The following is a 12851-nucleotide window of genomic DNA, read 5'->3' on the forward strand; positions in this document are numbered from 1 at the left end:
GACATGTTCTTTCTGTTTGACCATCACCTGAGTGTCACCTTTCTTCTTCACTCTTTTCCTCTGGCTCTAAACCTTTTCTATGGAGGATTCTGTTGAAGTGACCCTTATGTTTTCACTTTGACTACACTGGAGTTTTCCTTTGGGTTCAGGCTGACACGCAATACATCTTGTATAAACTTTTATAAAGTATTAAGTCAGATGTAATGATAGGTTGTGTTTTAGGAGTTTTGCTCATGAGGTAGTTGTTGAAAGATTAGGACGTGTCGTGCATCAGAAAATATCTATTGCAGAGGTAATATATAATAAAAGTATTATATAAAATGTATACTTATATTAGATGCATACATTAAATAGTCTACTCTGTCATTATTGTGAACAGCAACAGTGTTTGTTTACAGCAGTGGTAGAGTTGCTCCATTGGGCGGGGTGTGGCAGGGCGCTCCGCAAATCACCATCGATCTTTCCCCAAGCGAGCGCTCGGGAGGCGGGACTTGCGGCCCTATTAGCCAATCAGCGTCTACCTTCCTCAGCGCTCTGAGAAGTTAGCAGTCGGCTGGCAGATTGGTCCGTAGCCACGATGGATGCAATACCATGCCTTCTGTTCGTCCTCCTGTTCGGGACACGGATACAAGAACATACCGGTAAGAGCTTTAAGTTTGTACATCTTAAGTTGTGGCGTGTGTTTGTCGGAAGTAACGGTCCCGGGTCGGACCAGCTCCACCGGAAAGCTCTTTGTTCAAGAATCGTAAAAAGCACAGTGAGTGAGTGTAACTAAGATGGCGCAGGTCGGCGGCCAGCCTGCTGCTGCTGCTGCATGTCTGAGGAATGTTTATTGTCTGAGGAATGTTTATTGTTTGGAGAGGAGGAAGCAGCTACAAGTCACTCACACCGGGCTTACCGGGTGGACTATAGCCGGGACCAGCCTCTGGACTGCGGCTCAGCTTTGGGCCCTTCGGGAGGAACAGTCCTCTGCAGATCCTCGGCTCAACAAAAGTTGGCAACAAGCAGCAGCATCACTAGCGTTAGGTTAACGGTAGAGGTTTGCTTTGTTGTCCAGCAGCGGCTCTGCTTGTTCATATTCCGTGTGGCTACAGCTTCTCCCGGATCTGGAGCCCGGGGCTGAGCTGCGGTCTGAGGGCTCACAGTCTCCGTCTCATATTTCTCTTTCTGTTTCTCTTTTCTAGACACAGGGGCATCCTGCTCAGCTATGTTTGTGCACACTCTTTCTGAGTAAAGTGGGCGATTAAACTTCTGACTTTTCTCGAGTTAATGTTCGTTGTGACTGCGTTCCCCTGTCTGTCTAACTAGCTCGTTTGTTATTGAGCTGTTAGCAGTGTTAACTAGTGGCTGTGTCATGCCTGCTGCCTGTAACACACAGTTTCTTTCAACATGTTGTTCCCTTAAGGTTAAGTGTGTGTGTGTGTGTGTTGGTGGGGGGGGGGGCACTACAGTCTTTCTGAGGGAGGACACTTATCTCTTCTTCATCCTCCCAGTCTAACAGTATACAGCTAAACTCCATTCAAGATGTGCCCATGTAATGCTGCTTTGTTCGGTTTACACGTTTCTAAGGGACTTTGAAACCAGCTGTGCAATGATCGCTCCCTCCGTGTGATTGCAGCGGAAGGACACTGAAAATGTTAAAGACTGGAGACCCACTGGGCACATTAATGCCGATGGACGGGAGTCCCTTAAAGAGCCATTTGGAACGGAGTGCTTATGGTTCCTGATAAGCAGGATTGAATTACTTGCAAGATTTGTGAGTTGGATTCGGCATTTCTAGCTCCTCTGATCAGAGAATGGCCCTGACACACCGCTGCTACCATCCATGCTTTATTCTCGTTTTCATTTAGCAGCTGGGACTGCGTGCCTTTTGTTCCAGTGGTCAGCAGATTTCCTCATATTATGTACCAATAGCAGATAGTGTTTTTCCTATTGACTTACAGACTCACCGCTTCCTTTGTGTGCCATTCCTTTGTGTGGAGCGCGAAAGAGAGAGCATGCTTTTCAGTCAGCAGATCTCATCGGGACCTCCCCATGCCGAAAGCAGCGTTGTGTCCTCAGGTACCCCACGGCTGCCTCAGACACAGCTGACTGCTGCTTATTAAATTGATATGTTGGCTCGAGGACAGGCAAGAAGGGAGGGAATCCCGCTTTCTTTGTCCATCAACAGGATAGTCATGGCTGGCTCCACGCTCGGAGCTCCACCAGTTACTTCAGAAGAGAATCCAAAACGGGAGATGCAGATAATGTGAACAAAGCATCGTGCACCAGCACACAGCTCATATGTGACATGAATACCATTTAGATTGAATGTACATTCGCAGAAGCATTGATAGGAATCATTGACACCGTCACGTAGCTGTTCAGTGTTCAGCACCACACCCCTGCAGCATCGCACACACGCGCACACAGCCCAGTGCTGGCAGTGGGCTGAATTGGGAGGTGTCACTATTACTCTTAGCCTCCTCCGGCCTGATTGGCTCTGTCACCAGTGTGCCCCCCTCCCTTTCAGCTGCCCCCTTTTTAGGCCCAGGAAGTGAATGGCCACGTTTAGCTGGAGTGGCTTGTCTGAAGGATGAGTGTTGTGTCAGCACTCTCAGTCAAATGCAAGCCACTGTCCAGTTGAGAAGGGGCAGATCCAATCTGGTGCTGATGCCGCCGTCGGCGATCCACGTACCGATCCAGATTCCATAATCTGGTGGTGGAGAATGTCCCCCCCTGGCCTGTTGGGCCGCTGCAGAGAAACCAGTGTCATTAGCACGGTGTGACTGCTTTGAAGCCCAGAACCTGGTCGAGGAGAGTCCGACTCTAGGGCCCCTAAATCGCACATTATTCCCGGCTGTATTTTCACACTTCAACTATTCAACGTCTGACACAAACGCACTTCTGATCTTGTCTTTTATTACTGATCAAATCAATTTCTGTACATATACAGTGGTGCTCATAAGTTTATGAACCCATGCTAAAAAAAAAAAAAAAAAATCATCTTTTGGAAGTTGATCTTAATGCCTTAATTAAAAAAATGAGGAAAAATCCAACCTTTAAGGACACCAATATATCGTGAATAAATTAATGTTCTTCCTTAAAATACAGGGGGCATAAGTAAGAACACCCCTATGTTAAATTCCCATAGAGGCAGGCAGATTTTTATTTTTAAAGGCCAGTTATTTCATGGATCCAGGATACTATGCATCCTGATAAAGTTCCCTTGGCCTTTGGAATTAAAATATCCCCACATCATCACATCCCCTTCACCATACCTAGAGATTGGCATGGGGTACTTTCCATAAGATCATCTCTCAATGCAAATCAAACCAGCTATTAGGCTAACTGAAATAAAACCATGCCAATATCTATGGGAATTTAACATAGGGGTGTAAGCTGCTGTGTAAGTAAGTACTTATGCCCCCTGTATTTTAAGGAAGAACATTTATTTATTCACGCTACATTATTCATTCACAAAGAAAATTGGTGTCCTTAAAGGTTGGATTTTTCCTCTTTTTATAATTCTTTTTTTAAATTAAGGCATTAAGATCAATTTCCAAAAGATGATTTTTTTTATTCCTCTTTTTAGTCAACTTTAGCATGGGTTCATAAACTTCTGAGCACCGCTGTAACAGTTGGCTGTATGTAATGCCTGCTCAACCTACACTTCAAATTCATTGCTTTGTACGTTTTTAATATTTTTATTTAACCAGGTTTCGGATTGGAACAGAAGAAAAGTGGATCGGTGCATCTCTCTATGCTCCAGGGTGCTCTACTGGTGTGTGAGATTCCTGAAATAACTATGAATTCTGGGAGATATATCCTACAGTGTGTTCCACTTTCACACTGCATAGTATACACTGTGTAGCCTACAAAGGAAGGCGTCACCGTGTTTTGGCACTTTGAATGCAAAAAATGAACAGGAACTAACACGAGGCATGTGCTGAAACTGCGTCATTGGAATCCACTTCTCATTTTAATGAGGCTGTGTCTCAAAAAGCCCATCCCGTGATTTTCAAGACGTGTTAGTCTATTTGCAGAGCTGTCGGTGGAGCCGTCTCACTTGTGTCCACCCGTTTTCACAGTTTTCCGATCTCAGCAGCTCCTCTGTTATTCAGAGGGTACTTGTAGGGACAGAGGGGCTAGAGATCCACTTCCAGTCGAGAACTGGGCCCAGCCCCGACAAAACGTCTTTATAAAACTGAAACGGGGATGCATGGAACACCCTGCTGTGTGGTTTACAGACAGGTCTCTGCTGATTGGGTATCACCTGGGACGCAGCCAATAAATGAGAGACACACCCACCAAACCAGAGAAAACGCAACGCCGTTTCACACCGTTCAGAGGGAACATGATGTTCAACACGGAAACCGTTGCAAAACGGTGCACGCGGTTTTGAGATTGAACGTGCCCCTGGTTGAACCCCTCAAAATGAAAGCCTTCTAATTTGTCATGTACGAGCTGCGTTCCCTCTGAATTCAGATGAGTTCACTAGAATCATCTCGCTGGTATGATCACACGCATCAACATTTTCAAATCAAACGGATGTATTTCTAGAGAACATGTGAAGATATGGGGATGTACATATTGTGGCATAGCCTAACATCTTGACATTATTTATCAGCCTCATGGCCCCGCCCTGGCATCAGCTGTCTGTCCGTATGGAAAGCAGAAAGCAGTGGCGGAGATTAAAACACTGATGTACATATAACATAGTCATAGTCAGTGTTGATCATTACGGAGATTAGGGCTGCAGCTATGGATTAGTTAGAGTCCAGTATTCCATTGATCATTATATCTATCTATATTATTGATTAATCGGATAAGCAATACTTAGAGCTTTAATAAAGAGTAATAGCAAAGTTTAAAAAAGAGAAAACGAGACATGTCTCTTGAAATTAACAGATAACCCACTTCTTTAGAACTGCAGCAGGTCATAATGGGATATTTCTCAGCCGTGCTTCCTCTTTTCTGTAGGGTTAAACAGATCTGTCGAGGAGTTTTTTTAGCTTGATATTTCTTCCTTTCCTCTGCACCATGCCCCCACACTCCCACCACCAGGCTGCGGGGATAGTGTGTGTGTGTGTGTGTGTGTGTGTGAGCTGCATGTGTAGCGTTGTTTCCTGGCTCTGTGTGTCCGTACAGGGGAGGAATGCCAGGCATGCGGGTGACCCTGGGCGCCCGTTGTCCCGGCCCAAGGAACCAGGACTAATTTGAGTGGTTGTAGCCATGCCAGTGGCCAACGGATTGAAAAGCAGCAGGGCGTTAATGAATGCCCCCCCACCCTGCTCTCTGCTGCCGATTCTATTTCTGTGAGAGTTCATGTCAGACGTATTGGTAGTAAATCTCTGTTGGGTCAATCCAGAACTTCTCCAAGTCCATGTCATTGATCTTCTCCATTTCAAGTGAAAACTACTATAGGTTGAAATGAACCAATGAATAATTTGTAACATGGAATTCAGGTCAGTAGGGATGGTGTTGAACGTCAAAAAGTACGGGCTTATCTACCGACCGTTACCTTGAAACCATGCAGCAAATAGACGGTACCGTACGGTGATTTAACGTCACCGCTAATTTTACACACAGTTTAACAACAAAACAAAATGCTGAGTGAACATCACGTTTTTTCATGTTGGTTTTGAGCGGTATGCACCCCCACTAACCTGGAAAGCGTTTTTAAACTAACGTTAATACAGCGTGCTGGAGGAATACAGCATTCTCCTGCAGCAGGGAGTCAGAGGCAGAGGGACCGCCACCGCAGTGTTCGCTAACGTTAGCTTCTCGTCTCATCTGGGGTCTGATAAACAGTAAATTCATCAACAGTGTCCACAATGCTATTTCCCAATAAACTGTAGCTGTCATATTTCACGGGACCCGTGTGAGTGTGGATTTCGTTGTGCGTCTGCCCTGTTTCTGATACCGTGGCACCCAAATCCATCAGAGGAAACACTGATGGATTTGGCCTGCATTTTAAACTCCTCTGAACCTGCCCATTATAAGTAGGTATACTTGTAGATCTGAGTTGTGGCTGTGACGTTTCACACGTACATTTGAGTTGTGTGTGAACCCCCAAACGGACACTCACACATTGGAAATGATTTGTGCACATCTTTTTAAAACATGAAACCATTTTTCACACATTTGAATCTATGCATACAAATGTCTCCACACATTGAGATCTTTATTATTATTTTTTTTATTTAACCAGGTAGGCCGTTGAGAACAGGTTCTCATTTGCAACGACGACCTGGCCAAGAAAAGCGTAGGCGTTGCAAGAACACAGAATACAACATGCTACATAAAGTGCAGAATAAGTGGGCATTACAAATGCTGGCACGTAGTGAGGTGCAAGTAAGTCGATGGATGTGCAATATACATGAACAGAGAGTCTATATCACTGCTGAGATGGTGTAAAGAGTCAATAAAAAGATAGTCTAGTGGTCTAGTTAGTGAAGTAGATCAGCTATAACGCAATGTATATGAATAGACAGTCTAGATAAATGCTGAGGTGTAGTGAAGAGTCAAAATACAGTTAGTGCAAGATGTGGTCTATTCAGTGATGTAGATCAGTAATAACACAGTAATGCGTGATAATCTAGTGATACATGCTACAATATGGGTGCACTTAGTGTGTGTACGGACTGGAGCAGCCGAGCAGACAGTCAGCCGGTTCAGTCTGAGCGGTGACTCAGCTGCTTCAAACAGCTCTGCCCTCTCTGGATCCATTAACTTCCTCCGGTGTCTCATCCACTGGCCCTACTGCTCTCTGTATGGCTGGTTGTGTGTGTGTGTGTGCCAGTTTGTGCAGTGTAAGATATTACTAATTATTTTAAGTTAGTTGTAGGCATGGGTTTGGGAGGAGAGCGGGACGCCGCACCCCAAACCATCTCTGTCTCTTTGCTAGAACTGAGATAAAAATCTGATCCAACTGAATCATTGTGTTTCAGTGTCCCGGTCTCACTCACACAGAGTTAAAAAAGACAACCCAACAATTGCAACACCCTCGTGCGTGCGTGTGCAGCTGTCTAACCTTTAGATCAAGCTGCTGCATATTTATCAGCCAGATGCACTGCCTTCTCCCCCCCGCCCGTCTGTAGGAACAAAACGCTGCCTTCCGTTTTAGTTCATCTTTTGTGATAAAACTGCTTTCGTCCAAGTGTTCTGCAAATGATGCAACTCTGTGCTACAACCAGCTTCTCCGCTTTTCATTTTTACCAGTATTATTATTAAGAGATTCAATACACACACACACACAGGGGAGGATACAAATCGGTCTGTGTCTTGCCTTAGTGACACAGTCAGGTTGATGCAGGTTGTGGCCTGTCAGGCTCTCAGGCTACCTCTGCACTCCCCGAGCTGGTTTCCTGCCCAAAACTGGCATTTGATGTGATGTTTGCCCAGAGTCAAGGCCAGTGTGCTGTATCTGTTGCATTTTACAGCCGGCGCTGAGCTTTGGCTCCAGCTCCAAGCTGCAAGGACATACGGTGGAGCCGGCGGATAGCAGCCTTTCTGCTGGGGGGGGGTCATCTGGGTCTGTGTGCCCAACACTTACACAGCGCACATCTGGTATGGACAAAGGGCCGTCCATAATGGAGGGGGTGGGGGTGGGGCAGATGGGCGGGCGGGGCCCTGACCTATGGAAATGACCGTGGGAGCTGAATGAGGAGGAATCAACTCCCATGAAAAGATGTGAGGATGGGAGTGGGGGGCAGGGCAGCGTGGACACTAACATGGCAGCCCATCGGTGTGTGTGCGTGTGTTGCTATATTTAATTCAATTTATTTATAGTATCAAATCATAACAAGCGTTATCTCGAGACACTGTACAGATAGAGTAGGTCTAGACCACACACTTTACAGCGACACAACAATTTCCCACGAGCAAACATGTGGTGCGACAGTGGCAAGGAAAAACTTCCTTTTAGGCAGAACATAGTTTGAACATAAGATATAGTAAACTCACCATCCATGAGTCACTGTTCGGGTCTTTTACGCCTCACAGACTTTAGTTAAAATGGCTTGTGCAGAAAACAACTTTTAAATAAAGTTAAAGGAGAATTCCGGTCAATTTCAAGACGTTGGCTCTGTTGTTTGTAAATTTGGAGTGCTGTCAGTAGCGAGAAAAACGAAAACAAATGGGTGCTGCCTACACCGTGTTATCCTCCTGCTAGCGTTGGCACCCAGGAGGCTGAAACAGGGCAAGTTTTAAACGTGCTTTTAGCCTCTTAACATGTTTGAAATGTCATTACAAGTGCCTACCCATGTGAAGGGATTCCTTCACAGTGAACACAGTGAATCTGACTGCAGTAGATGTGAAAGAAATGCACAAAAAAGAGCTAATTCAGCTCTGTTTAGTTCCAGTGTTGAGACAGCGAGACGAGTGCTTAGGGACCGTCTACAAACTACAACACCAAAAAGAGATACAACAATAAGCATATGCTTATTTTTAAAAAGTAAGTGCTGTAGTACAACTAGCAGGAGACACGTTATAATTTAGGTAAGTTTGGAGACACTACCTTATTTAATCATTAAATTAATAAATAGTTTTGTATCTCTTTTCGGTATTGTAGTTTGTAGACGGTCCCTAAGCACTCATCTTGCCGTCTCAACACCGGAACTAAATAGAGCTGAATTAGCACACATTTTATGCATTTTTTTCACATCTACTGCAGTCAGATTCACTGTGTTCACTGTGAAGGAATCCCTTCACATGGGTAGGCACTTGTAAAGACATTTCAAACATGTTAAGAGGCTAAAAGCACGTTTAAAACCTGCCCTGTTTCAGCCTCCTGTGTGCTAACGCTAGCAGGAGGATAACACGGTGTAGGCAGCACCGATTTGTTTTCGTTTTTCTTGCTACTGATGGCACACCAAATTTACAAACGACAGAGCTACGTGAAAGTAGCTGGAATCGACCGGAATTCTCATTTTTTAATGAGGGGGGGGGGGGGAAAGCCTTGCGCTGTAGTGCAACCGCAGTCTGCACAAAGTGCAGCTGTCAGCCAGTCTCTGTCTGCTGTACGAGAGCTTTACAGATGTACTGTGACCCGACAATGATGGAAAAAGTGGAGCATAAAGTGCCGACTGTGTGTTAGCACTGTGCAACACGTGTGGCTAATGCTGGCTGCAGTTCTTCCAATATGACGTACCAAAAAGTTAGTTAAGCGCGGGGACCCACTCAATTTTCCCGGGACCCACTTAAATGACCACCTGTGGGTCCCGGTACTCACTACCTGAAAACCATCAACATCAATGCACTTAATACTTAATACAAATACTTAAAATTACATTTAAGTAAAAGTACATTAGATGTTTATGACTATATGTAATGCAGCCTTGTGCTAATTCTGTGTCCACCTCACAGACACAGCTTGGGCTGCTGGTTCACACAGAAACGGGTGAAGCTGTGTGTCGTGTTTTTCATCAGAAATGCTGCCTTCTGGTTAAAAAAACAAACAAAAACAACCTCACATCCTCCCCTGGAGGTTTCAGGATGTACGTGATTTTATTCTTGTCAAATGCCGTGAAAGCTCTGGTGGTGTGCTCTGTTTTTTAGAAAAGCACCACGTAGTTTAGTATTATTAGAGGAAACATCAAGTGGCAGAAACAAATTGAAGTTGAGATAAAAAACAATAACGATAGTGTTTCTAAGCTTAATGCCATACAGGAGAGTGGTTGCCGTAGTGATGAAAGTAATCCACGGCTGGGTGGAGCACTCTTCCCTCCTTTTTGTTAAAGACGGCATCGTGTTTACGTCTTTGGGATGTCCATCAGCGGTACAGTCCATTGTCTGAATACTCGCTGTCCAAAATTTGGTCCTACCAAAAGAGGTAGTGTCGGCCCGGCTGAAACATACTGTGTTTTTTCGATTGCTAAACGACAGTGGGCACGGCTGAAGCCCCATGTGCAAAACTCTTAACTACAGTCTGCACTACCAACAGTTCACATCACCTGCAAAACTCATTCACAGCAACACAACTCTTCACACACGCGTCTCAGAACAGGCTCGGAGCAGCCAGACACGCTGAACAATCCTCACAGAGACAACACACACTGTCACTCAGAACACACTGAGAGGACACACACTCAGACACAAGACAGAACATAGCAACTTTTCATCTTTACAGTTTGAACAATTTAAGTGGACATGTTGGTATCTTTGCTCTTTTACCGGTTTCTCTCAAACGGTACAGTGTATAATTGTTTCATTCTTATTTGGTGTTTGTATACAAGCTTTCTGAGCTTTCTCTATATAAGTACCGTATATGTTCACTAACAAGTCTAAAACAAGACAGCTGCTTAGGCTTTTAGCTGGAATTGCAGTCAGCAGTGTTTGAAATGCACCAGACTGAAATCTATTCTGTTTTGAATGTGCGGTTACCAGTTTTCACAGCGGTGTGTTAGCATTTGAACAAAGTGCTGTAGATCCACAGCGTTGTGTTTAAAGTCATGGCATGGCAGACTGTAGTTAGAGTTTTGCACATGTGACTCCAGTTGTGCCCACTGTCGTCTAGCAAAAAACTGTAATCATGGTCCCGGTTGTTTCTAGTGTGGAAGTCTCCTCCTGTGCATCACATTCTTTTATTTTGAAAGGGCGGCTGCATCAATGGGCAGATTTGAGTCGTTTTTCTGTAATTGGCTTTGTGTACAGTACAGCTGACAGGACTTAAACATGGCTAAAAACTTATTCATTATGTGTCCCACGCGATGCCAGTCATTGGGCATCAGTCACCTGCTAGCTGTGCTCAGGTTTACCAGCATACTGTGTCTGATCCCCCCCTGATAGATAATGAGGTAGATGCAGGTCTGCCAGACATGCCCGTACTGTGTACCTGGCAGCAGAATGGACTGGTAGTGGAGCGGCTTCTGCTCCATTGACAGACCGTTTCAGATGATTCACCCTGCAGACAGTTGAGTCAGAACTGGCTGAAATCTGCAGACTGTAGAAAACTGCAGGGTATAATTATAATATAATAACAGCAGCTCCATCGGTAGTTAAGTCTACTTATCGTGATTCTTTTTTTTTTCACAAAAAAATTTAACAAAAACAAAATTACATTTAGCATTTACAAATCCTTAGTTTTATTTTTCAGCTCTTTGGGATTTTCCGCACTCGTTTTACAACATAAAGAAAGACCTCTTACCACAGGTTGAAGTTCCAAACCTTTTAACAATAAGGTTGGTGACTTTCCTATGGCACTCGTCCTGCTTTTCCTTTTTTTCTGCCAGATCTTAATGCATTTTCTTATAGAGTCATAAGTAGAGATGGTCCGATACCATTTTTTGCTTCCCAATACCGATTCCGATACCTGAACTTGCGTATCGGCCGATACCGAGTACCGATCCGATACCAGTGTGTCATATATTTTATGTTGTTTTAAGAACTGTATACTGCTATCCCTGTATGGATGTGATATGATTTCTATCTTTGTTGTCAGTCTGGCTCAGGTTAAACTCTCTGCCACAGAACATTCTTTTATTATGCAGTTTGACAGTCAGTTATAACGGAAAAAGAACATAAATAAACTACTTTAATGTAGATTTCCTTTAGGGCTTTATTACGTGGTATCGGATCGGTGCATAAACTCCAGTACTTCCCGATACCGGAACATCTCTAGTCATAAGCTAAAGCTAACATTACATGGGTCCAGGTGTCAGTCCCAGCACAGTTCAAACTAAATGCTACCTGCTTCTTCACTAATCTGTGATGAGGGGGAATCTGGTGGTGGACATGTTCAGGGAGGCTCTGTGATGTCTTTTTGCATCTCGCGCTATTAGAATCGCGCAGGATAAAATGTCACGCCTTTTTGATCTCTTCCTAGACATTTTACACATGTGGGGCATCTCTCAACAGACACTTAATACACAATACATGAGAGCCCCCCCCCCCCCGTCGAGTCGACCTCGTGTTTTTCCTGCTTGCCTATATTAGGGCCCTATGAAATCCGTCTTCTTCAAATTCTGTGTTTTCGGATTTATTTTTAGCCCTTTCGGATTTTTCGGATTTGCTTGATTTGTTTTCACTCCTAAGCAGTATTGACCTTTAAAAACTCAGTGACACAAACTCACCATTCAGCATTTTTATTTAAACTGTTAATATATTTGAAAAAAAAAGAAGAAGCTTTGGATGCTCACCTGTAACAATGTTGAGGACACTGCGATCTCGGTTGTCGGAGCTTTGGTCGACAACAACGAAGATTTTCTTTCCACGGATCTCTCGCAGCACTTTTTGCGTGTGCTGGTCAAAGACCCGCGGCGGGTGGGTCTGCCTCTCTGCTTGCAATGTTTAACAAGAAACGGACGTATCCTCTTCATTTTCTCTAGCGGTGTGTCAGCACAAACTCACGCCTTGCATCTGTTGATTTTTGTCGTTGCCTCCATGGTAACCTGGAGGGGTTTTCCCACTGGAGATTTAGCTAGCTTTGTTCTTGAGATGAACTTTTGATTTCAAAAGGTTGTCGGGTGGCGCCACTCGCTTCAACGTTTTTTTCCCTCGCAACAAACTCGACGTATGGTTACTAGGCAACAGGCTGTGCCATTTGACCACGGTTTAGGTAGAGACCTGTCTCTGCTCGTTGTTTTAAACAGAAAAATGTGAAGGAAGTTAAAAATTGTTTATTTAATATGTCAACAAAATATATGCAAATTCCGCGTGTATAACAAAATTCCGTTTTCGTGTGTAGATTCCGCGATTCTGTCCGTGTTTTCCGCATCGCGGAAATCATAGGGCCCTACTGTATGACGTGTAACGCCACAAAGCCAATCAGCAGCGGGATTAGATCAGGCACAAGCATGCTGCGGCACCCGATGAGACGCTGATGAGATTTGCTTCTTAGGTATCGGACTTTGGTACCCAATGACGAGGCG

The 12851-nt window shown here is 44.4% G+C and overlaps 1 protein-coding gene across 1 annotated transcript in view; it reads left to right on the forward strand.

Moving 5' to 3' along the window:
• Positions 1–540: 540 nt before the first annotated feature.
• tgfbr1b (transforming growth factor, beta receptor 1 b) overlaps positions 541–12851 on the forward strand; it is a 31747-nt gene continuing 19436 nt past the window's right edge. Inside the window, exon 1 of the mRNA XM_078280106.1 lies at positions 541–641. Within this exon, the coding sequence (XP_078136232.1) occupies positions 578–641 (64 nt within the window). The 5' untranslated portion in view covers positions 541–577. The remainder of the gene's footprint in view (positions 642–12851) is intronic.

Source organism: Sander vitreus, chromosome 22 (assembly GCF_031162955.1).
Source record: "Sander vitreus isolate 19-12246 chromosome 22, sanVit1, whole genome shotgun sequence".
NCBI classification, from domain to species: domain Eukaryota; kingdom Metazoa; phylum Chordata; class Actinopteri; order Perciformes; family Percidae; genus Sander; species Sander vitreus.